The 26,429-nt window shown below is 39.1% G+C and overlaps 1 protein-coding gene across 3 annotated transcripts in view; it reads right to left on the bottom strand.

Annotated features, from left to right (window-relative positions):
* SAMTOR (S-adenosylmethionine sensor upstream of mTORC1) overlaps positions 1 to 19,299 on the bottom strand; it is a 37,766-nt gene extending 18,467 nt beyond the window's left edge. Inside the window, exons 1-3 of one of the 3 annotated variants that reach the window (XM_068401117.1) lie at positions 18,576 to 18,636; positions 17,493 to 17,562; positions 6,481 to 6,622 (exon numbers count right to left, since the gene is read on the bottom strand). In XM_068401117.1, the coding sequence (XP_068257218.1) occupies positions 6,481 to 6,551 (71 nt within the window). In that variant the 5' untranslated portion in view covers positions 6,552 to 6,622; positions 17,493 to 17,562; positions 18,576 to 18,636. Of the gene's footprint in view, positions 1 to 6,480; positions 6,623 to 17,492; positions 17,563 to 18,575; positions 18,745 to 19,122 lie in introns of those variants that run through there. The other 2 variants (XM_068401118.1, XM_068401116.1) reach the window with 2 other exon arrangements.
* Positions 19,300 to 26,429: the final 7,130 nt, after the last annotated feature.

Below are 26,429 nucleotides of genomic sequence, written 5' to 3'. Positions count from 1 at the left end.
CTCATAATTCTATATTCTTCTTAACTGACCTTGTCTGCACATAAGACACCATCAAAGTCAACCATGAGGAGAAGTATCTTCTGCTCCTGGGGTTTTTGCTGGTAGACAGAGGGGCCAGAGCCACACGAAGGCCCAAAACTGGGTAAAATTCTTCACATTCAGATCGCAGTCTGCATACCTGTGCAGTACCACAAGGAAGCAAAAAAAAAATACCAAATCCACCCATCCAAACAAAAAACCCCAGGAAACACTGCACTTCATAACCGCTGAGGGTTATCTCCACTTTACGCCTTTCTAAAGCAACACTAGTTCTGGCAGGATTACTACATGTTGCCCTTTTGGGTCCCGTGGCCTCAGAGGAGCTGTCTGTGTACTCCCCTCACAGAGGCAGACCTCACACCTACAGTGGGGTACAGTGACCATGGACATTTACCGCATCGTAGCTAACCAGAGGTAATGCGCTCAGTAGTTTACCCATGGTAACTTGTTGATGTAGCCACATGTTTAACTTCCCGGCCATTAAAAGTTGTCACTGATCACACTGTGGTTTTGAGCTTTATAAGACTCTACATTTAACAATTGTCTCAAGTAATGAACAGAAGATCCCTTAATTATCTACAAAGAGAAATAAAATTAAGGAATCTATTTTATAATTCTGAGAACTGACATGGCTCCATTTTTAACTGACATTTAAGCTTTCAGTCTTTGATGATATAATAATAGCTCTACAATTAACATACTTGTTTGTGAAGAATTGTGCAATGTAAATGCTACCTGAGCTAACACTTCCTGCAGTTTACACAAACTGCAAAATAAACATTTCAGGTCTAAACTGTAAGTTTGCTGGCAGAGACACAGGTGAAGTGTCCAGTTCATGTCTTTGCTTTAAAAAAAAAAATGAATCTAGCTATTTCCTCCGTGAAACTTGTTTTCCATACTTCAAATCTCAAATGGTAAACAACCTGTTCAAGTTGACCCCCCTGTTCCACCATTTAGGCTGGACTTGTATAGGAAGTTTCAGTAAAAGCCAATGTGAATACATATTTATTTGTTTATACTCTCCAGCAATGAAAGAGAAGCTTCTTTTTCTAATAGAATGACCAAAATCAAGGGTTTCAATAGAATATATAATTCTTAAAAAGGAGGAGGGAATTGCCAAAGAAACACCATATGAAATTTAAAAGCCATGAAAGAATCAGTAGGTAGTTCTTCTTGCCAAATAATAATGAACAACTAAATTAAATTCGGTGTGGTCAGCTTTTATCATGGCAAAAGCAGTTTCTCACAGCTGTTATCAATGCTCAAGGGTTTCAAGCAGCCTGTTTTACAGGCTAAGAACCAACACAGTCCATTTCTTTCCTTCTGCTTTATAATGAGGAAAAGGTAAGCTTGACTTGTGTTCCTTACCATATTTATTAACCAAAACCTAACATTGAAGATGAAGTTCAGTGAGGGTACAGAGAAATAACATACTTCCCTTCAAAGTTGAAGGAAAGTCTGGACTTATCATCATGGTTTCTGTCTGCAAAACATTTCTCCTCTCGTCCCATACATTGAGGAGTAAGTTTATTAATGTCAACTGGCAGAGCTCTGGCCTGAAAAAAAAAAAAAGTGTAAACTCTTCCACAAACTCTTCCACCCACCCCACAACCTACAAAGAAAATCAAGGAAGGGAGAATTCTGAATTTCCCTTGTACACATTAATCATACCTAGAAGAGCACAAAAGTTTCCTCTGGACTGAAAAATATTTTACTGTTGTCATGCGCACCCAGCTTTAGGCTAAGGAAATCCTGTATTCAGCGTAGGTGAGAGCGCTAGGTTTCTCAATGTAAAGTATTATAATTTTTTATCGTAATTATATTTTGTTAAACTTCAAGTTGAGAAACTTTTATACAATATATTTTTTCCGTTTTATTTTCCATAATTGGTCTCAGTTTTAGGGTTTTGAGGCATTTTCCTTTTGAGAAACACAATTAGGTCTGTAACCAGATGTTTCTCTGGTGTTGTGTCCACCCCTGAACCCCAAGCCAGCTTCTGGAGGCAATATTCTTCATTACTGGACGATTCCAAGACCTTGAAAATAGGTGGCAGTTACCATATGATCACTGCTCTAATTAGATCAAATGTTCGAAGAAACAGATATGATTCTGTCAGAACGAAGTATTATTTAAGAGCAAAAATGAAGACTGTTATAGAAACATGAACAAGGAACATTAGGTCTTTTTTCTATTTTAAATGGTTTCTCTCCTGTTTACGCCATCTCCCTCTTAATTCCATTCTCCTGAAAGTGAATTGCTCTACTAACTGCATTCATCAAAAAAAAATCCACCACACAGTGTTGAAGGGACTTCAAACATTCATTCATTCAATATTCCAAACCCAAACAAGATCAGCTTTACAGTTCTAGAAGAGACCTGTTATTCTCAAAGATCTTGTAAGAGACCACTTAGCCTTTTCTTTTTTTGACTACACACCTCCAGCTTCTAGAAAAAAAACCCCAAGGCTTTTGTGGAAAAAAATATAATATTTTTGATCACTTCTGTAACTTTCTTGGAGTTGAGCTGTTTGTCATTTTTTAAATGCAGTGGCCAACATAATATTTTGGCTAGGAGCAATGCTAAATAAAGTCAGAGGAGTGCTTTACATATCTTGTGGATAATCTCATTAACACACTGCAGTATGATATTTGCCTTTATTGCAAAAGCTTCCTGTTGACTGTTTTATATTCAGCTTGTGGCCTGCTACAGAATCCAAATGCTTTTAGAAAAGACTGACACAACCAATTACTCCCTGGCCTGTGTTTGTATAGTTGATAATATTTGGTATAGTTAACAACACTGTTAATTTTAATCCTGCTGTCAGAGTGACAGTTATTTTCTGTTCAGTCTCACTTGCAGATTTAATATGGATGCAGGGACAGACACTGACAGAGTCCTTCTCAGTAAATCACATTTTAAGATAAGCTTCTAACATCTATTCTTTGCAAGTTTTTCCAAACAGTTCCGCACTCAACCAATGTTAACTTCATCAAGACCACATTTCTTCAGTCTGCTCATGAAACAGGCAAAAGAGTTTTTAAAAAATTGCAGGTCCAGAGAGTGCTTTGTCATGATAGTTAGAAGTGCAGATTTTGTTTTTTGTTATTTAAAAAATAGCCAAGTCAACACAAGTCTTAACACTGATGCAAAAGCAACAGAAAGAAGCAAACCTGCTGGTCTAGCTTATTTTGTTCTAACTAGAACCAGAACAGGCTGGCATTCATTGCCCATACAAAGGCTCACCAGCCTACCTATGCCAGCAAAAATTAGGAGTTAGGACAATCATTCAGGGTAAACATCATCTTACCCTGTTTTGGTTTAAGACTTAAGTTTTGTGCTGTAATATAAATGAAATGAAAGAGAAACAGAAGTGTTAATTTCCAAATGTCATTTGCTACTCTGTATTCAGTTTTCTAAAGATATAAAAAGAAAGCAAAGGAAGGACAGCTGAGTGCTGCCCAGAAGATCATCAACCTGCATCTGGAAGGGGACGAAGTTTTAATCCCTCTTCCCTCCTACCCTCTCCCCAACTAACAGTTGTATAATGTTGCCCTGAAACAATACATAAAACTGGCCCTATACAACACAGCATATGGTCATCAGCACAATTTATCATGTACTGTTTTCCATCTTTTATGGTTTCTAAAGTCTGGGTATGTGCTTTTTTAAATCAACAACTAATGGAGAAGTAAAATAATAAGTTTTATATCATCTGGTTTAAGAATTAATGTCAGAATAAGCATTTTTCCAGTGTCTTCAACTAAATAGCTAGAAAGACTTTTGAAAAGAGAACCCTGCAAGAAAGTTGTTATTCTTGATCCTGAGAAGTACACATGGCTTCTCTAGAATTCAGCATTCTCTGATTTACTTTATCCAGTGCTTGTTTATAAGAGAATACAAGAAAAATGAAGGAAAGAAAAAAAAACACCCAACCTTTTCTTTTAACTAGTGGAAAAAACACTTCTCGATTTCAGATCTTGGAAAAGATCTTCCTTCCAAGAAAAACAAAAAAAGCTCAGACTACCCTTTCTTCAGCAGGGATATACCAGCAGTTGCTGAGTGTTTTCAGCATTCCATTCCCAAATTAAACTTCATCTAATACATCAGCTACCTTCCTGCTGTCATGGTGACACAGTTAAAGCATTGAGCAAAAGCTTTCAGTGAAGTCAGTTCTCTTGCATGCATTTATGCAACCAGACACAAGGAGGAGTAACAACAATGGGACCTGCCATCTGTCTGGCACACCTCTTGGTCCTTCAAGAAGGAACAAAAAAATTGCAGAACACAAAGTCAATCTGATATGTTCTGGTATCTAGCCATCCAGGCCTCAGTTTAATCTGAGGCACACAAAAGTGAAAAGTACTCCTCTTTTTCTACTGTTGTAAAACTCCTGACCCCTTGACTTTGCAAGCTGAAAAGGTACGTGCTTTAATTGAAGCTTTATACTGAGACAGAGCATTTTAGTGTCTCTTACCAGGTGGACTCTCTTTTCAATATAAGTTCATGCTGCAAGGGCCAAACTGGACACTTTAAATAAATGTTTACTTTGTAAATCTTTTAGGAACTACAAAGAGAAAACAAGTGAGACACAGAGCCTTCTTCAATACACAGGCCATCAACTGTTCCTCCCCTGTCCACAAGGAACATTATCCTGTCCTATAGGGTAACAGACAAATTTGCTACAAGATAAGGGAATACCATTTACCTGAAATTACTTTAAGGTAAGTGCACACAGGGATACTGAAAAAAGTTTCACATATTAGTTGACAACCAAATTGTAAGAAAATATCAAGCAATGCTGCAAGGAAATCTGTCCTGGGTCCAGTACAATTAGTATTTTCACAGATAATCTGAACATTGGAACAGTCAGTACTCCTCTGAACTGCTCTGTGAATGATGCCCAGTGGGGTGCAGGGGCTAGATGCTGCAAGAAATCAATATTAGAATTCAGTATGATTTAAGAGAGTGTAATTTATTAGAGAGAAGTACAAACAGCATTTCCACAGAAAGAATAAATAGCACAAATACAAGAAAACAACTAGCAACTGAGGAAGCCTGTAAAAAAGAAATGGGCAGTTGGGGATCACAAATGAACATAAATCAATGCCACACCAATACAAAAAAAAAAACCCACAGAAAACCCACCAAACAAAGTCAGTAGCATAAACAAGAGTTTAAAATTAAGAAATATTATTGAGGTTGGAGTATTTATCCCTGACAAGGCCAGGGGAATGCTCTGTCTATTTTTGGGCATAGTTCTTTCCAATTGATTCACCTCTCTTGCAACTGCGGTAATGATACACGAAACATGTCTGGAAGAGGGTCTATAAAGAAACACTTAACTATTTTTTTTTGTTTTTTTTTTAAAAGCTAAAAGCTAAAAGCTAAAAGATTGATACATAAAGGAATGGTTTTCACATATTTAAGTCTGTTGTACAGAAAAAGGAAACCAGCTTGTTATGACTTGCTCCATTTCCAGAAGCCACAGAACAGCTCAAGTTGCCACCAAGATGTCCTCTAAATCAACAGTTTCACAGTTGTTCCCCCCTCTTTTTTTTCAGTTTTATGGGCTCAAAGGACCCATGTAATGAACTTCAATACCATGCCTGCTTTTCTTTGCTGCCTTTTGCTCATCACACTGCAACACCCACCCACGCAGGACCTACAGACTGGCACTCAACGTTACTTTTTGCCTGTCTAAAGTCATTCCCAAAGGTGGAACCATCGACAAATTCTCTTCCCAGTTAGACTTCAACAATGTTTTGTTTTATTCTACTGTATGGATCCATGGTACGCCTTGGATGCCAACAGTATGCAGGAATCCTGAGTGACCAACATTTCTCTTTTAGGAGTTTATTTTCCTCAAGGATTGAAATAGTTTAGCTGAACTCACTTTGTGAGTTTATTACTATGACAACCCAATACAAATTAGATGTTTATGACATATCGGAATTTTAAAGTTTAAAATCCATTTAAAATAAGTTTCACAGAGGTTAAAGTCAAGATTAAGACTTGAAAATTATGCAGCAGAGATTTGCATTTAGAGAACAAACCCTATTATATGCACAAATCAAACCAAAGCCCTAAAAAATTAAACCTGAGCTACACTCACTGCATTTGCTCAGTTTAGGTTCAAATATACAGAAAATTACTTCATAGGTTTACTTGCAAACAGCTTCAGTATTTCAGGGGAAAAAAACCCAAACCCTTGTTTGTTGAAGATACTTTAAAAAAGGTTCACCTTATAACACAACACTTCATAAGCTGTATTTCCTAAGTAAGTGGAAACAACAGGAATGTGTTTGTTTTAGGAAGCAATAAATCATTAACATGTTATAGAACAAATCTTAAAAATTGGGAAAAAAGCAAAACATGCTTAAGCCTTGTATTATAAATAATTGCAAGTGTGTAATTGTGTCTTTCAAATACATGAAGATTTACCTGCAACACCATTCAATTCTGCCTTCCCCTTCACAAGTTTTTGCCCAGTGATTATCTGCAAGGTTTTTCATTGCCACAGCATATTCACACAGCGTTTCCTCATCCTCACAGTGCTCACGCCAGATCTTATCAAAGTCTCCCACTAAACAAAACAACAACAGAAAAAACTGCACATTAGATACAAAGTGTCTCATTATCTCCATGGCAAAATCCCCATCTTCCAATTAAAGAAGTTACATAATGCACAAAGAGATTACTTACGTGCTTTTCTCTAGTCAAACACAAAATTCCAGGTTTTGGAGAAGGAAGGGGCTATCAGGTACTTGAGAAACTAGCAATATTCTCAGTATACTGATTTTGTTCAGTTTGTTCTGTGAAAGTCAAGTCCTTGGGAACTTTTGCTTTCAGGTTTCTGTGCATGAGCATTAACTTGACAACCATTTTAGAAATGAAAGATTGAAAGGTTTCCTAGTAGCATTCATGTTCATGGCAAATACTGTGGATGGTATTACATGAAAAAATGCTGAAATGGAAGTTTAACCAAGACTATAGATTTCTTTGAATACATTGGCAAAGGAATTCAGGTCTTCATTGATGTCTGCCTAATCTAGCCATTCTCAATGAGTTAGCTTCTAGGGGACAGTACTGAAGAATCAAACCAACTTCAGTCAGAAAATCACAGAAATTCATCTGCTGATCTCCAGGGACAGATGTATTTTCATGCTCTTCACCTTGCTAAAAAGAAGTCTTGCATGTTAAATTCTGGTACTTCAAAGTAATTAAACACAATGATTTTTCTCTTTTGCTGCTAAGTATCCACTTCTCCTAGCTTGCTTTACATAATGTACTGCTAAACAAAAACGAGATAAATGCTACTCGTGGCCAGCCACAATTCCTATTGTGGTTTCTACAGCACGCAAACCCTTGGCACACCTTACTAAAAGGACATTTCTGCCCTAAGAAAGAAAAATACATGCTCACTGGCACGAGCTTCGCTAATTCCTTTTGTGTTTCTTAATCACAGATGTGTGCACACAACTAGTATAAATATATATAAATCTGTAGAATAAGAATTATCTACTGATTTTGCACCTACAAGCTGATAGAGCTAAAAACAAGTTTTCAAGAGCACAGCTATACTTTAAGCTTTTACTCGGACGACCAACACGCTTTTCAAAACACAGTTCCAGAACCTCCTCATATCAGTAAGAGATTTCTGTTTCTAACCCACTTATGGCAATTTCTTTGATATACTTTGTTTTAATTAGCAGTAATAAAGGATTTCTTCCAGTGGCAACCTTCCCCGCTCCATATGTGCAAAGCAGTAACAATCCCTCACCTCACCTGTGTCACTTACAGCAAGACTAGGTATGATGGACAAGTATAGACAGTTGCATACTTAGAAGATTTAAACCAACCATCCAGGTTACTCCCTATTTAAGTTTGGTTTAGGGATGTCACAGCATTTTTCTCTTCAAAAATAATCATCTAGCACAATTGTACAATCATCAAAATGAGTCATGTTTAAAGTTAGGTGTTTATACTCCCTTGTGTGAGATGGCAGTTGAGATGGAAGGGAGCGGACATGATTTAGTTGTAACAAAATAGGGAAGCCATACAAGAAAACATGTATTCTGCTTGCTATTCAACAGGCATATATTAGAAAGTTGTTAGATTTGACAGAAAAAAATATAGTATTATATTTGAGTGGTATCTCTCATTATTTCCCAAATGATCCAAGTTCAGAGAGACAGGCTTTATAAGAAAAGGCACTAGCATGATCACCAACTGAGCACCAGAGCAGAGAAACACCCAGGTCACAGGCAGGTCCCTGCAAGGGTTTCTGCTAAAACTTGTGGGTCACTTTTCCAGAGCTTTCAGGAGAGCCTTATGGAGAAACAGTCATGCAGGACAGAACATACTCTACTGATGAAAGAGAGCAAGAAATGGTATAGACAGTGTTCTACCAGCAAAGTGGGCAAAACAAGTACAACTCTTATGAATCTTTCTTGTGTCAACAAAGCGCAGAACCTGTACAACACCAAGCCAGAAAGCACCAGCCAAGTTCAAAATGTGTTCTCAAAGCCAATTAATTCTGGTACAATTTAGATAAAGTTTCATAGTTTCTCTGCCACAATACTCTGAATCTTACTGCATGCTCCAGACAACTGTGAAATGCCTGAATGACATGCAGTTGCTAAAGTTTTGTTTGAAGAATACATGGCTAATTAGAAAGAAAAAAAGTAAATGAGTGAACACTTACTGAAGGAAAACATCACAAATACAAAAATCCGAAGTTTAATACTGTTCTTATTTTAGTCCATTATTTAATTTGGTCTATTCTTAAGCAATTATTCTATTTTAAATACCACTTTTCCTTAAAAATTAAATAAGGCAGATGGGAAAGAAGAAATATGCAAAGACCAGATGTTCTTCACCAGCCAGTCCCTTCTTACAGCAAATCCTGAATCCTGCTCTCATAGCAACTCTTCTTATTTCCTTCTGAACAAGGCAGAGACTTGCACTTCTCTCTGAAAGTCAGATGAGGGGCAAAAGAGTCCACTGATAAGGGATCTTAAATTTAGATATATAGCAACAGACCTAGAGCTGACTACCAGCACTCTGAAACATGAACTTTGGGTCAGAACAGAGCTGCCTATGACATCAACAGTTTCTTGGCATTGAGCTGACAAGAAAATAAAACAGAATGATACAGACTATTAGAAGAGACATGCAGAACAAAGTGAAAAATTCATCACAAAGTAATTCCATCACATATCCTATACCAAAAGTCAATTCTGTGTGCACTTCTGGTTTGTTTTCATCTACCAAAACAGCAGGTCTACAGATACAGAAAATGGCAACGTGGGACAGATACAGCACAGCTTCTGTATGAGGAACACATAATAGAGGCAAGAAAAAGATGGATGGAAGCGGGAGAGGACAGACTTCCACAAGATCATGAGTGACACAGGAAAGGTAAACATGGAACAACTTCTGGCTGTTCTAAAAGTAGGAGACAATCAGGAAAAGCATAAAAGGTCAGCTTCAAAACAAAACAAAAAAAAAGTTCTTTTGTCACAAAATGCATAATTAACCTTAAAGTTCATGTAGCTGGACAAGCTAAGGGAAGAAAAATCCATGACCAACTCCATATTCAAAGATGGAATTTCTAACTCAGGAGCTCCTAGACCATGAAATCACTGAAAGACATAATGGTAAGCAAGCATACAGTGATATTCCAGCAGCACTTCTCATATATTCTTGTCTAAGCATCTGCTGTTGACCCACTGTCAATACTGGGTTTGATATGATACCCATTTGTCTGCCCTTTCATTAATGGCATTAATGCTCCAAAACAACTGCAGATAAGAGGTTTCCCTAAGACACTGTGCAAGGACTTTCAAAGAAGCGTTTGAAGTAGTTTCCCTTCAGCACATACCATGGTAGTGAGTTGTTGGGTGTTTTTTTCCCCATTCTTCTCCAGAGTGAGCTTTGAGAAGGCACAGACAGGTGTATTAGATTTACAGGAACTTTAATTCCAGAACCATGCTCCAATATTGACTTGAAAATGCAAATAATGCTTCCTGTCTGTTGAGATTTTGAGGTAGCGACTACAACAGGTCTTGCAGCATCCAATTTCAGACTGATACCCAGAACACAGTAGAGCCATGTATTAAATTTTTCAAACAATACATTACAATCCACTGTGTATTAATTTTTCAAACAATACATTATAATCTATGTGCAAATACTGCATTAACTCTATTTGAGTTAAACATTTATTCATGAATCATTCCTTGTGTAATCAAAAATGCAGTAAAATATGCAGGAAGGTTTCACCGCAAAACTAATGGTTACTAAAGAAATAAATAAAATCTGTTAAGCAATCAATAGTGCTGTAAATTAAATAGAAGTTTGTGGTTGGTTAATCTAAAGGAATAAAAAAAGACTTGCATCTTCAATTACATCTTAAAGTTAATATTTGATTTGCTGCATTAAACTTTTCATCTCACATACTCATGACCATACCATAATATAAAGTTTAAGGCTACGCAACACTCTTACTATACACTTGGAGATCACCTTTTCTGTGATTTAAAACCTGTTTTGAGCACTGACTCTTCAGAGATCTTCATACAGCTCAGATCTCCATCAAAGAACCAGTTACACCAACATCCAGCTGAAAAGTGTGATTGGCAAGACTGGTTCATAACAGGAGTTTCACACACCTCTCAAATCACTACACTGACATTATTTTTAAATTATTTCATGTTTGCTCTCCTCTCCATCCAGAACTGCCTAGAAAATAAATAAATTACCTACTCTTTACCTTAAAGATTAACTGTTCCTTTAAAAACAAAAAGCCCAAAGCCCATCTCTTTCTAGCAATTCTGTCAGTGAACAAAAGACCAACCAACTTGTAGGTTCTTATAACACAGCCTTTTCTAATGCAATAACAGAATTCCAATACTATTTACAAGAGCAGCTGAATCCCTCTAAATAATTTCCATCCACATTAATACTGCCCACAGAACAGCCAAATCACACCCCCAAACGCAACCACAGAGTAATCAGTAGTTACCAAATCCTGTCACAGAGAGAACAGGTCAGGCACGTAGAAGTTATTTTTAAGTGATCCTAATTACAAGATAGTTTTAATTGTGGGTGACAGCAATAGAGACCTAACGTTAGCTGTAAGTTTCAACAACTGAAAACATTTTTAATAAAGAAGAAAGAATCATACAAGCTCAGTAAGAACTCCCTTCATTCCACATTTATTTACAATGTCTCAAAGGTCCTGAGCACAGTGTGGGAAGACCAGGTTTGCCATTCTTGGTGGGACAATCCCAACACGGTAACTCCTCTCTCCAGGCAGTCTACTTTTAAAAACAAAATCCAGCTTTTTTTTTTTTTTAGATATTTCTTTATAAAGTGTTAAATGGAACTGTCATTTAAGGCATGTTTATGAAATAAATAGAAAAATTAGTCAATTCTTCAACAAATCATAACAATTGGTGTTTTAAACAAAACACAACCCTCTGTATATAAGCCCAAACAACTGATTTGTTGTTTGTAAATAATTCTATCAAGCAATAAAATAGTTAAATCACAGTGTTAAATGTACTACCTGCACCCACAAGACAAATTTTGTAATTACTATTTTCCTTAACGCCCTTGGTGTTCTTCAGGAAAACAGTGCAGTCATCTCTTGACAATCTCAAAACCAAGTACAAGGTACTTCATCCATCACCAAACAAGATCTTGCATCCCAAAATTTAACTGACACCATGCACTTCAGGTAGATGCATTGTGGTTTTAGATCTTAAGCAACAACTCCCCCCAAAAGAAACAGTTTTTTAAGACTTAAGGAAAACTGGAATTAGAACAGCCATTATTTCCTTTTGGAAAACTACAATTTTCTGAATTCAAAGCAATTGTAATAAGGGGAGGAAGCCCAAAAAAGGGTTTGTAGTCTTGGCTACCTATATGCTAATAAAAATTGGTAATGCAAAAAACAGATTCAATCCACCACCCCCTTTTCAACTACTTCTATTTAACAGCACATCGCCTTCCTATGTACACCTTTGATGGCTCTGGTAGAGGAGAAAATAAGCTCAGTACATTGACTAACACTGAAAGACAGAAGCAAAAGCAATATGTTCATATTTGTATGATAGTATCAATAAAACTCTTTGAATTGCTCATTGTACAAAGCAAACCTATCCCCACGATTAACAAGTGTCCATGACAATGCTAGCTAACTTCAGATGACAGGCTGCTGGCCTCAGCAATGCCTAGCAAGATCCTTGAGCTTTCTTTGTTGTTGATGATGGCAATGCACTGCAGAATGAAAAAAAATCCATCTCATTTTTAGCCTCCTAAGACCACCTCTCACTTATGTACTGGAAACAGTAAACTAGCTTCTACAACATGCTAAACAGTAATGGGAAAAGCAATCCTACACTGTCTGCTAGCCTAAAGCTGAAATCAAACTCCTATGAATATCTGACAAAATTTCCTCATTAACAGTGACTTGTCGGTTGAAATTTAGCTGTACTACTAAATCTCTGGATACTGTGGCAATGATTAATAAAATTAATTACATGAGGAATATTAGCTAATACTATGCTAATTACAACTTTCAGTGTATACAAGATAAACTAGAAACTTACTGAGCATCTGTCTTACTAAAACAGCATGTCCAGTATTTTTGTGAAAGACTTCAGGTATTTTTGGCCTCACCGTTTTCCAATTTTACATGTCTAAATACAGAACATGAACTTCAACTCAGACAAAGTTCAAGTAATCAGAGCTAATATTTTTCTTCTCTTGTCTGACTAGTGTTTGCTTTACATTTCTTAGGATTTACCTGAAATATTTTCCAATAAAGTCTTAAAAGAAAAGTGTAAGAATCTAAGTTTTTCTGTCGCTCTCAATACTAATGTTCCTCCCTTCTACTCACGTAGAAATGATGCATTTGACTAAATGTGCATTTCTACATCTGACCTGTCAGGTAAACTTCCTATCTATCTGTTTAGACTAAACAGACTCACAGTGTACAATTCATCTGCTATTTAAAGCATCTATTAGGGGTGAGCTTATACCATCCTGAAGAATGATCTGTGTCTCCAATCTGCTATAAGTCTCTGATGGCTGTCACAAACAGTGGGGCGCCTGTTTGTGATAGTTTAAGCAATTACTGCTCCCAGGTGTTGGTTCTACACTGTTGGAAACTATCACCTCTCTCCCCCAAACCTGACTTTGTGGGATGGACTATGTGCTGCGCCTTAACGCCACCAATGCAGAGATGATCACATTACAGAAACTACTGATTTTGGTAGATTTGTGCAAATGCAGATTTCATTTGTGCAGTTACAGATTTCATTATGCTGACCCTGCAACAGGAACGTAATCTTCCCTGCCGAGGCAATAAAGAAGCAGGGAAGGAGGTTACATGTCGCTGTTTGTTCAGGGGATCCAAGTCTGTGCCACAGTCAGTGGGTTTTCAAAATCTGTGGGCTAAGTGACACCAATGATTAAATCCCCCAAACTGTAAAATATTATGGGATTTCGAATGAAAGTTTCACTGCAAAACTGTGGTGTGCAAACAGTAAGGGCAATCATATGTTAATGCCCACGTCATAAAATAGCATGAATCTTAATTGTAACGAAATGGCATTTAGTTTCTATTGGTTGAAAATGTACCAGTTGGTATTATAAAATGTCTCCCTCTTCCAAGAAATTAACACAAGTGGGGAAAGATAAATAGAGATCTTGAAAACTTAGGTTTATTTCTACAGCAAACCAGTTATTTTTAACAAAAAGGAGTAACAACAGCTAACTTACCGTGTAGAGTTCAGTGACAAGTCTTCCTGTCCTGTGAAAAATGCCACTATTTCAAAATGTTTCCTGTTTCACATCAGGAAGAACTTAAGCTCTCTCAAGGTTTTTCATGAAATGCGTAAGAGAGGAAGAGATCATAAAGCAACTGACTTCAGAATGACACTTCTCACATGAATGTCTAAACCACTTACCTACTCAGGCTACTTACTATTGTCAGGCAGGGTCCTGTATAAAGTCTTCCTATTTTCTGGATTTGAAAAATTTCTTAGTAAAGTTACTATCCATTTCTTTGAAGTTTCAACAAATCTTTCTTTTAAGGAATCAAACTACCACCTAGAAATGTTTTTATCAGCTTCTGTGATAAAGTAACTAATACTAGGACAAAGACCAGTTCTGTGTGATTCTAAGCCTGAACAGCCTTAACAGGTGTATGGAAGGAATAACAAAACGTTTTGGTTAACACACAGTAAAATATTTCATAAAATACCTTTACAGATACCTCATCAATTTTTTTCCCCGCTCATACTCAATACAGGATTTCCAGGGAGAAGTAGAGGGTTCTGTAAATCATCTTTCCAGACTACATACAAAACCATCTATAACTGAGGGTCATGCTGCACAGAAAATGTTTAGTTGATAAATACAGCTCTGCATGACTACAAAGGTAACAAACAACTCAGAGAAAAAAAAAAAAGGCTGCCTCTGTATCAGAGGAAGGGCTTTTTATCACAGTAAAAAACGAAACCTACTTGGCTGCTACAAGCAACTGGAAACAAACAAACAAACTAGTATCACATAGCAGATGTTCAATAGATCATGTTTAGTTCCCTATGAACCACAAAATCTGCTTTTACAAGCCTGTCTGTCAGGCTTGACAGACATCAGCATACACGCAATATATATAATATACATGCATATATGGAACAGATACAACATGCTCCAGCCCATGGCTGCAGGTGCCTAAAAGATGCACAGAGGAAAATCCTGTAAAATTTGGAGTCACCTGTGGTACCAGGCAACAGAACCAAGAGCAACAGACTAAACCAAAAGCTGTTTTTCCCCCCCCCCATCTCCGTGTTGTAACAGGCTAGTAGGAGAAATTCAAGTCTCAACTCCAAATTTCTGTACTTTCTAAGTGCTTGTCTCAAGCACACAAAATCCTTAAGTTTCATAAGTGAATAACTGAGCACTTGAGAGCTGTTTCAGCTTTTGGATTTTACCCTGGTGTGTAATGTAATTAAGACTAAACTAACCCATTTGGACATGAAACAGAAGTAAAACACCAGAAAAACATGAGTCTTATGCTAATGAGATACCCTCCTAAGTGAACACGTTACACCTCAGTGTGTTTTGTTCTCAGTTCAGAAAGTTTCCTTTATGAAGACAAAGTTCATAGGCTAACCTGAGGAATTATGTGTATTTTTAGGAACCACTAGACAGGTTTTGTCTGTCCCTACCACTGCCTTAAAGTAGTCTGAAACAACTTATTAATGGTTAGCTAATTTAGTTGACACATTCACTCAGTGTGGACAAGGACCAATCACCGTATTTAAAAACAAATACACTTTTTCACACTAAAATCCCATGCTCATTTGTTAAACTTCATTAAACAATTTTAAAATATATGACATATAATACTACTGCGGGATCCACAGTGGGGAAAAAAAAAAAAGTATCCTACAATCACAAAATACCAAATCTGCCATGGCATTTATGATTACATGCTTCCCTTCTTTATTTACTAATCAACAACAGAGAGGGTGTAATGGGAAGGAAATCAAAGAGGATGAAAAGAAAAGGAGATGAAAAAGGAGAAAAAATATAAGCATTCCCACTAGAAGTCATACTAGATTAGTAATATCTCGAAAACAGGAAGACGTAAGTACTAGTCACACAGTAAAAAAGTTAAAACTGTTGAAAACAAAAAAAAAAATGCACTTCAATGCAAGCTCCAAAGAATTTAAGCTGAATCATTTTGAATGTGGCAAATGCTTATCATAAATACACTAGCATGCTCTGGGACTATCATATGAGCCACAGTACAGAAGTACATACAAAATCCATCCACCACACAAGTAAAAGTGGTTCAACAAATTGAGAAATTAAAAAGCAGCCAAGGTTCAGCTTTAATGAATCTCAAGAGTTACAGTTTTTCACCAAGGGGAAAAAAAAAAAAAAAAAGAAAAAAAAAATCAAACCCTTTAGATGACATGGTGCTGACTAAACTTTACTCTAGTAATTCCTTAGTAACTGCAAAAAATTTGTTGTGATGCATCCCTAGTTAAGAAATATTGCTTTTGCACTTTGCCAAGTATGCAACTTCTTCAGAAACATGTTAGCTTGCAGCTTTGAACCGTATTGTCACTTTTCCACTGGCTCATCTTCAAAAAAGAGGGGAACCATTGTGGGAAATGAAAGAAAATGGTAACAATGGTGCCAGTTATAAGCAAGTCAGATAATACACTGGCTTACCTTTTACAATTGCTGATTGAAACTCAAGGCTTGCTAACATCAGCAAGGCAAATGAATTCTCAAAGAAATCAGCTTATTAAAATCAAGCCAGTATAACTTTCTATCAACAAACATCTCAGTGTCTCAAGGAAGCATCTATTTCCCTTCAACGCTTCTAACAGAAGACAGTAACTTAAGATCATATTACAATATTAAGGGCTTTCTTAGACTTATCTACTCTGTAGAACATAATCATATAGCTTTCAGAAGGATATTCAACATCCTTTTTCCTCTACCAACAAAATTAATACACAATTCTATTTTAGTATCTACAGACAAAGCACTGAATACAACAGCAATTCTAGTGCTGTTTGCTTATTTAGACAAAATGGAAACTAGTTTCATAGAACTCTAGTAAACATGAGAAAAGGCAGAGTAAAAAAAAAAAGACAAAACAAAAAGAAAGGACAATACAAGATTCTGGAATAATACAGATAGCTCTGTTTCTGCTTCATATGGAGGTGGGTACACTGCACTGTGGAGACAAGAGGCTTTCCCTGTGTTGTAAGCTTATAACCAAGGATGCTTTTTTTACGTTTGCTTTTTCATACCCAAGTTATAATTCAATTCATACTGAGAAATTACAGATGATTTGTGGCTTTTTTTACTTTTCTTTAGCAAACTGTCAACTTCGATTTTTTCAGGGTAACATACTTGCCAGTCAGTGTCTCTATGTACTAGAAAATGAAACAAAAATACCAGGAAAAGATCCTTCAGAGGTCAAGCATGTACTAGTATTAAAATTTCAGAATGACATTAAAGGCATTTAGGAAGGAGATTCTCAAGTCTGCTTTTAGAAGCACAGAGAAATATGGAGAGAGAAGACTCCAAAAATAAAATTCTGAAGTTGAAACAACCTAACATATGAAGTACTAGGACTACTAATCCCTAGTAACTTGTAAAGACCACCTGCTATTGGATGAGTAGGTAATGGGTGGAGCTCTCCTTGTTGCTCAGACATGATGTGATGAACTGTTTGGGTTTTAACTCTCTCCATGCAAATACATACAACTTTGCTAACTTACAGTGACTAGAAAAATCACTGCAAAGTTTTCACTAACACATGATTTCCAGGACACACGAAGTAAGCTAAGAGTACTATTTGCTCTCTCATTTAACCAATTACGCTGAACTAAAGATAAAACACAACTTACCCTTGCGTACTAACTTGCTCTTTGCCGAGAAGTAGGCTTACATAGACTTCCATGTAATTTAGGCTGTCATCTAAAAAAAATTCAGTTGTTACAGAGATTGCTCACATTTTTTTAATGTTAACAGTGCCAATATTTGTCTGTCTTAATCTGCAGGCACTCTGAAAAAACAGAGAAATATGAACTGCTCAAAGCTGGGCTCTTTTGCCAGGACTTGACTGTTAAAAACATACTGTGCTCCTTCACCTAAAAGTCAGGAGAACAAGGGAGATCCTCCCTTCAGTTTTGGCTCACCAAGGCCAAAATAAACAGTGACTCTTGATCAGTGTCTACACAGGTAGATATCTGTGCCCAAATCCCATGGACAGGCTCCTGTGGAGACTTCTGAAGTCCAGAAAGCAGAATGACCTTGTTACTTTAACAGAAGTGTCATATGCAGACATAGAGGAGAGGCAAGAACTAGTGCCTACAACGGGAAGAGCTCCCATTTCACAAGTGTCCTTCTTGAGGTATGCACCATGTCAGCAAAGAGCTGTGGACTCACTGAAAGAACGAAGGGATGATTTTTTTTGTAACCTGTCTTAAAAAGATTAGGCAGACGACTATAATCAACCTGAGGAGACTACAAATTTCAGCAAACAAATCTCAACTCTGACACTCATCTGAAAGCATTTCTGGGAGGTTTTAAGCATTCCAATACCACCCATTAAGAACCTTGCATAAGGGCATTAATACTGATGACAAAGTAGATTTTTCAAGGACTCGCAGAAATTTATTTTATAAGAGCTTTTCCCCAGCTCTTCTGCTTAGTGCTCCAGTCTGAACTATTCCTCCACGTCTGAAAGACAGGAGGCACAAACAGGTCACACAGACCCGTGCCTCTCCAGATCACCATTCAATCTCCCTTTGCATTCATGACCTACTGTCCTCCCCACTCCTGCAGGTTCCCAGTTTGGAAAACATCGCCGTACGACTTGGAAGCTGCCTGTGATGAAAGGCCTGGCTGTAGCCACGAGCTATTAGATGTCGCACGGCGCGGTACCGCAGGGCCGCGCGGAGCCGTGTCCGCGCACAGGTGCGGCGCACCTTGAGCCAAGCGCCCGTCTTCATCCCGCAGCATTATCCGTGCACACCAATCCTCTTCTCCTGCATCCCACGGGAAAAGCTCCCAGAGATGCGCCGTGAGCCCTCCTGAGCCACCAAGGGGTCTCTGCTGCCAAGAGCCCACGGAAAGCGGCAAAACCTCGGCAGACCCGACGGGGGCTCCTCGGGGGGGCTGCGGGCAGCCGACGGCAGCGGCGCCCCGGTCGCCCGAGGAGCAGGAAGCGAGCCCGGGGCTGCTCCCAGCCACCGCCCCCCCCGACACACCCCCTTCAGCAGCGGTCCGCGGCCCAGCCTGCCGGCAGCGCTCCGGCAGCGGCTGGGGGCACCGGGCCGCCCCGCCGCGCCCCGCCCGCGGGGGGACACCCGGATCCGCGCGGAGCCCCCCGCGGGGGCGACTCCCCTCCCGCCGCCGCGGCACGGTGGCTCCCCGCCGGACCACCCCTGCTCCCGGCCCGGCTCCCGCGGTGAGGGCAGCGGGGCGCCCCGGCCTGGGCGCCGCGGAGGGGGCGGCCCCCTCCCCCTCGGTTACCTTCCCGGTACTTCTTGCGCAGCCGCCGGTGGACGCTCTTCACCACGCCCGACAGCTTCTCCTGCTCCAGCTTCCGCTCCTGCTCCGGGGGCGGCGACGGCGGCAGGGGGACAGCGACGGCGGCAGCCCCGCCGGGCCGGGGCCGGAGCTGTGGAACGGCCTCCATGGCGCTACCGCTGCTCCACCGCGCGCAGCCCGGCTGAGGGGGAGGTGTGAGCGCCGGGCGCTACGGCGGGGCGGGCATGCGCGGCCGCCCGCCCCGCCCCGCGCCGCTCGGCATGCCGGGAGGTGGAGTCCGCAGCGGCCCCCGCCGCCTCAGGGCCGGGCCGCCAACGGGTGACAGCGGGCCTCGCCGGCGGGGCTCGCCGGGCTGCCCGGCGCCTGATGGCTTTTCTCGTCATTGAGGGCACCCCAGAGGTGTGGGCTTGGTTATTCCCAGCAGAACTTTCCACACCCCACATCTGGAGAAGGTCACGCTGCGGTGCTCAGTAAACTGGTGGGAGAAATTAGATGAAAAACATGTTAAGGGCCAGCGCATCTTCATGTTAAAAACATGTTAAGCTGCAGCTGGGGCTCCTCTCCCCTCCCGGTGTTTCCTCAGTTCACATACTGCCCCACAGCCCCCCGTAGAAGATCTGTGTGTGAATCCCTCTGCAGCAGGGTAGTAAAAGCTGTTCCCCACCTCCAAAAGACCTTGTGGAAACAAACTGATTTCAAAATAAGGCAAAGCGAACCTTGGTAGGTTGGTGTCCGTGGTGTGGACATGGGCATTCAAAGAGAACAGTTTTATATAAGTTTTTTTCTGTCTTCATGGAGCTGCTGGGCCCATTTCTCAGCAGAGTGCAGTTTCTGACATTATTTGGGTGGAAATACAGTGCCAGAACAGGAGCAACACCTGCAGCTGGCAAAACTGTCCCTTCCAGGGAAGACCTTCATCTGCAGCTCCCTCTGCCTGGCTTCAACCTTTCACCAAACCTGAAGCACTTAAATTCTCTCTTTCAGTTATCGTTGGAAATAGGAAAGACAAAACCACTCCTCACGAGATCACGGCAGGGAAATTTGCCATGAAGTTGCTTGCTTGTTTGCCTTAGCCAGAAGCAGCTAATTGTCTTTTCTGAAGATGTTCAAAAACATTAAGGAGGTAATTGCGGCTACAATTAAATCAGTGACAAATCTGACTTGGGTAGGGTCAAGATTTCATCCTAATGAGAAGTCAGTGACACATGCAACTTTATGCAGTGGGGTGGATAACAGGTCCTTATCAGCGCTCTGTCAGTCCTGCCAAAAAGATTTTTGAGCTGATTGCAGAGCATAGTGTTGTTCTGCTTTTCTGGTAAACTTATTTTTGAAGGTGCAATTATCAAGACAAAACAGCAATGTCCTAACAAAAGCTTTTCATCGCTATTGACTGCAAAGACATCCCTTTTTCACTTCTCTCTGAGCTATGCAGGCAAATACTGTGTCGCACCCATCGCCCTGAAAGTGGATTGCACATTATGACTAAAGGTCCAGCTTTTTCAATACTGTTATTTTTCAGTAAGTACTTAAAAAACTTCAGTGTATTTTGGATCTTTCATCATGATCTTTAGGCACCATTATGTATTTTATTGTCAGAATATTTCAGTTTGGTGGTTTTTCTCAAAATACAGGAGAATGATGGAAGGTGAATTTAAATTTTTGCTACTGACATCAGCACTAAGAAAGGAAAGAGAAGCGTAGTGATTTAGTTATTCTTTTAGTTACATTTTTCTTTTACTTTTGAATCTGAAAGAAATGAGCATGGGTTAATTAAAAAAATACCAGTATGTATTAATTTTACTTTGACTTGGAAAACATCTGAAAATTAGCTTCTTGTATGGGTTAATGTATTTCATATTCACAGAACTGATCCAGGAAGTTAAATCTGAATTAGAAGGAAGACTTGGTGCTGGGGTCAATGACAGCTTTCTGAAATATTTCTGTTTCTAGTTTTATATGCAAGTCCACATAAGTATTAAGATAGTGTAAAAAGAGATTACATTGATGACTACTAGGAACCTTTTGGTTAAGGGGGAGCCTACGCAGTGGTTAATGTTCCTTCCACTTTTACATTGTGTACGATTTGGGGAAGCACAGAACGAAGAGGAAAAGCATGAGCCAGTCTTCTGTGTGCAGCATGATACTAGGAGAGCACTGAGGGAGCCTTCTCAGAAGAGTAGGAGTACTGGAGTGACAAAAAAGAGATGGAGGCATTTGGAGGATGCCTAACAGATACTGCTGTCATCAAACCCCCCCCCCCCCCGAGTCGTGAGCCTCCAGACTCAGAAGTATAGGTTACACAGTCAAAATATGAGTGTATTTGTGGTTTGGAAAATTGGAAATCTGATTGTGGGATTTGAAAATTGGAGGAAAATTGCACTTATGTGAAATATACTCTCAGAATAATATTAAAAAGTTACTCTTTGAATGATGTTGTCACTGTTGTTTTTCAGTTCTCAGGAATTCTTTCTAAAACTAACAAAGTGGTTTTAAATACAAAGTGGTTTCAATTTATCAGAATTATTCCAAAACTTACACAATTAATATTAGGCATACTTTATTACTATGACTTTACATTGTACAGTTTTTATATGACTCTCCTTTTTTTATAAAAGTTACTGATGTTGTTGCTTTATGTTTTCAATATTTTGATTATTTTCCGGTATTTTAGAAATATGTCAACAAGGGAAAAAATCCAACTCAGTGCTTTAATGCACAGACTACTTTCATATTTACGTGTACAAGCTATTATTAAAAAATAAGAAATAATAACATAAGTTGTTCTGTATGAAAATAGACCAAGACAAAATACATTCTTCCTTCTTAAAGAAGTAACTTAGAAGTTTAGTTTCAATAAGCAAGCAAATGGCATTTACGAGATGTCAAGTTTTTCCAGGAACAAAAATGAAAGTACTCGGGGAAAAGGCTTTATGCTTTCAGGACACACTGATACTTACCTGGATGTGGTGAGAGTTGGTTCCCACGACAGACTCCGAACGCAAAGCGATCGAAGGAGGTGATTCCCCAGAGAGCTGCATGGAGATACCATGCAGATGGAGTGGGCAATTAAAGCAGGACCGGTTTTGGCAGGCCTGGAACTGATGACCCAGTGCTCTGTCAAGGTGGAGAAAAAACATCTGTGCTCAATACATTTCTGGAACACAGTACAGGAAGAGTCAAGGAACAAATGAAGATGAACATAAATCTTGTGATTGTCTCCGAGGCGTGAGAGCAGAATGAGCGATAAGGATGCGTGCACTTACTCCAAGCAGATAAGACAATAAACTACCTGTGTCCTGATGGGGATGGTGGTTTTTGACCATCTGGGAAAGAATTGTTTTGAGCAGCTGGACTTACTATCTTGAATGTAGAAAATGGCCAAATGATCCTCTGTATATTAGTTGCTTTCTTAAAAAAAAAAAAAAAAGCCGATTTAGGGCAGACCAGAGCAGTTTCTTCTGACATTTCTGCAATATTTCAGTGCCCATCACTTTTCATGAAGAGCTTTAGAAACAAAAGTCTCAATTCACAGGCCGGGAGGAGGAATAATCCCAGCCCTTTCCAGTACTCGTGTGGTGGAACATTCACTGAGGATGTGGGAAAACCAGTTCACATCCCTGCTCTGCCTGAGGGGATCTGAACCCACATCTTCACCATGAGATTATACAAAGTGGAAGTGTTCTTCCTTCCTGAGGGAAGGGTGACAGCAGCCTGTATTTTCAGTCTTTCTCCCCAGGGAAACTGTGGAAGAAAAGTAACATAAAAACTTTCTGAGCTGCGCAAATCAGCAGTGCTTTGTTTCTGTCTGCATTTCAGTGGTACTTCTCACAATCAAGTCTTCTCAGCTTCTTCGTCGCTTCTGTCTTACAGATGCTAGTTGTTTGAAAAGGAACCTAAAAAATGACACAGCATCAAAGAGAAGAAACCTTTCTAGACAACATTCTCTCTCCAGTGTGATGACATCATAAGAGTCTCTAATGTAATGTAATTTGCAAAAATATTACCAAGAGCATGTAATAATTTTAATGGAATACTGAAAGATTGTGGTAATTTAAAAGGAGTAAAAGGTTCTTTGTTAGATTTAGAACTTTTTTTGCTATGTGTATCCAAAAGGAAGACAAACAGGCAGCAACAGCATATTTGGTTTGAATCTAAGATTTTTCTTCTTCATTCATTTTGGAGTCCTATAAGCCACGAAAACAAGATAATTTGATTTAAAAAGTGGGAGTCATATCCCTGAATTTGTACTGAGGCAATTATTAAGAGCTGGTCCATTATTACATTTCTCCAGACTACACACTTCAGTAATTTAGTAATTAAAATTACATAGTAATTAAAACTGCCACCCCATAACAATAATTTTATAACTACAGATTGTGGATTCCATTCCTGGAGGTTGACAACTCTAAAAGTAAGTTTACATCATCAGTCCCATTACTTAGTCCCTCGTGTATTTTAGTGGGAAAAAATAGGCCTGATAGTGACTTCAGTTTGCATCTGAAGTCCCAACATTTACAGAAATAAACATTTTTCTCTGGAAAACAGAGGATTCTTCTCTTGAAGGACCAATTAAAGTTGCTCCTCAAGTAGGCAGAGACCCCCAGCTTGGAGAAGAAGGCTGAAGAATCCTTCACATATGGGGCCTCATTGTGGAGTCTAATTATGTATACTCAAGACCATGAGAATTAGATACTGATAGGAGACTTTATTTATTGAAATAGTGTCTTTTGCTTGTTAGCTTGTGTTGCAATAAGGCAGGAATAATTTTAACAGCAGCCAGCATTTCTGATAAACAATACCTTCACTGCCTCCATTGTGGCCAGCAGGTACCAACTGTGTCTGTCCATGGAAAGGGGCTATTTCTTCTGACACAGAAGGGAAAAGTTAAGACTTCATTAACCCCTTCAGTCTGTCACTTGTTTAATAGTAAAGTGGGAATTAAATTCAGTGGAACTACTGAAATGTTTACTGAAAACCAGCAAAGTACTTTATACCTGAGTTATTCTGAGTGTTATGTGTATGTGTAGAAAGTAAAATGATCCTTTAATGCTGAGAACAGATAATGCATTTTTCAAATAAATGTTGTACTTCATTGTACAACTTCTTTCCAACATAAGTATCACAAACATACTTAATACTCTATTAACAAAGATTAAATATAAACATAACTTATGGAAAAGTAATCCCGAATTCCCTTAAAAATCTGGTTTTTCCTTGATTTTAGTCTGAGCACATTCCCCTGTTATTTGGAATGTATGAACTATTAAATGAAGACAGTCAATATAATGATTGCTTTAACGAAGACTACTAGCTACTCTTTCTAGATTGAGTTTCTTCTTAGCTGATTTCTTGCTGCCATAAAAGATTAACTCACAAAATCACTTTGATTTAGCAAGAGATGTCAAAACATCCAGCAGGTCTAACTGGTTTTCTTTCAATGTCAGTCAAAATAGCATGTGGTTTTAGCACTGATTCATGTTTGTCAGTTGCTATGCGTAAACTTGCTGAGTAATCAATTTAGACACAGTAACTTTAAGAAAATTCAGTGCTAGTAGGAAAGATTTTATGTTTGAATATTTGTGCATCTGTGGAACCTGATAGCCTTAAAAAAGTTCTCAATTCCTGGAATTAAAATTCCAGTCTTCCTGTATGGGTCAGATATGTATAATTTCAGTTCAACTGAATAGCAGTGTAGCTGTACGTGAGGTCATTTTCTACTTGGGAAATACTGCAGTATCCCTGTAATCTTGTATTGCAGGTCTGATAGCCTGACTCATAAACTAAGATGACCTCACAGTCTGATTGGAGTTGTAGGTGCTAAAAAGCACCCTGAGGAAGATTAAGCTGCATGTGAATTTTTGAGACAGAGCAAAAAAAAAAATTTATGGAGAATAATCTGTTTCTGTGATGCCATGAATAGATCAGGGTACGCTCTGTCATTTTGCTTTTTTTTTTCTTTCCCCTCCTAAGTCCTGAGAAGTGTGTGGGAGAAGATATTTTGGGTATCATTAGATAAGACCTATAAAGGAATACATCTCTAGTATGCATAAACTATTCTTGTCTATTCCAAAGATTACCCAACTCCTTTTAATCTCTCCTGCCTCTTGAATAGTGTCATGTGGTTTATTTGGGACTCTACTGAAGTTCATGTCAAGTTTTCAGTTAAGAAGATGAGAGAACAACAACAATGTCTATTCATACAACATCAAACAGAGCTCTGTCTTCGGGACAACGTATTGCAGGCGGTATAATATACTTCAGGAAGAACAAGGAATGCCAAAGCTCTTACTTACCCTGCACACACGGTATTTGGCTTGTGCACAGTTCATGTTTTAGGTTTGGGTAAGTCTGGCCTTAGTGACTCTAATGTCTAAGATATTATCAATAAAATTAAAAGGGTTAGTACTCCCTTCATTGGTTTGAAGGATCAGGACTTAGGAGCCTAAAGAATGGTGGTAGGACAAATGAAACCACGAATATTAATGCTGTTCCAGTATTTTTGACAGTAAGTACACAAAGGGTCACAATTGTTTTCCCATATGAGCGTCACAGATAAAGATCATCTACTGTGAGAAGAATGTTTTCTGTTTTCTTCTCCAGAACATCTGATAAAACAACTGTGACACAAATACCATGAAATGAGCATTCTCCACACTAGATTTTTTAAAAAATTTATAGAATCATAAATAGTTTGGGTTGGAAGGGACCTTTAAAGGTCAGCTAGTTCAACCCCCCTGCAGTAAGCAGGGACATCTTCAACTCGATCAGGTTGCTCAGAGCCCCATCAAACCTGACCTTGAATATTTCCAGGCATGGGGCATCTACCACCTCTCTGTGCAACCTGTTCCAGTGTTTCATCACCCTCACTGTAAAAAATTCCTTCCTTATATCTAGTCTAAATCTACACTCTTTTAGTTTAAAACCATTACCCCTTGTCCTATCGCAACAGGCTCTGCTAAAAAGTTTGTCCCCATCTTTCTTATAGACCTCCTTTAAGTATTAAAAGGCTGCAATAAGGTCTCCCAGGAGCCTTCTCTTCTCCAGGCTGAATAACGCCAACTCTCTCAGCCTTTCATCATAGGAGAGGTGCTCCATCCCTCTCAGCATTTTTGTGGCCCTCCTCTGGACCCGCTTCAACAGGTCCATGTCTTTCCTGTGCTGAGGACTCCAGAGCTGGACGCAGTACTCCAGGTGGGGTCTCACAAGAGTGGAGTAGAGGGGCAGAATCACCTCCCTTGACCTGCTGGCCACGCTTCTTTTGTCACAGCCCAGGATAAAATTGGCTTTCT

This window comes from Nyctibius grandis, chromosome 5 (assembly GCF_013368605.1).
Source record: "Nyctibius grandis isolate bNycGra1 chromosome 5, bNycGra1.pri, whole genome shotgun sequence".
NCBI classification, from domain to species: domain Eukaryota; kingdom Metazoa; phylum Chordata; class Aves; order Nyctibiiformes; family Nyctibiidae; genus Nyctibius; species Nyctibius grandis.
The sequence above is the reverse complement of the archived record's forward strand: the minus strand, read 5'-3'. Positions and strand labels throughout refer to the sequence as shown.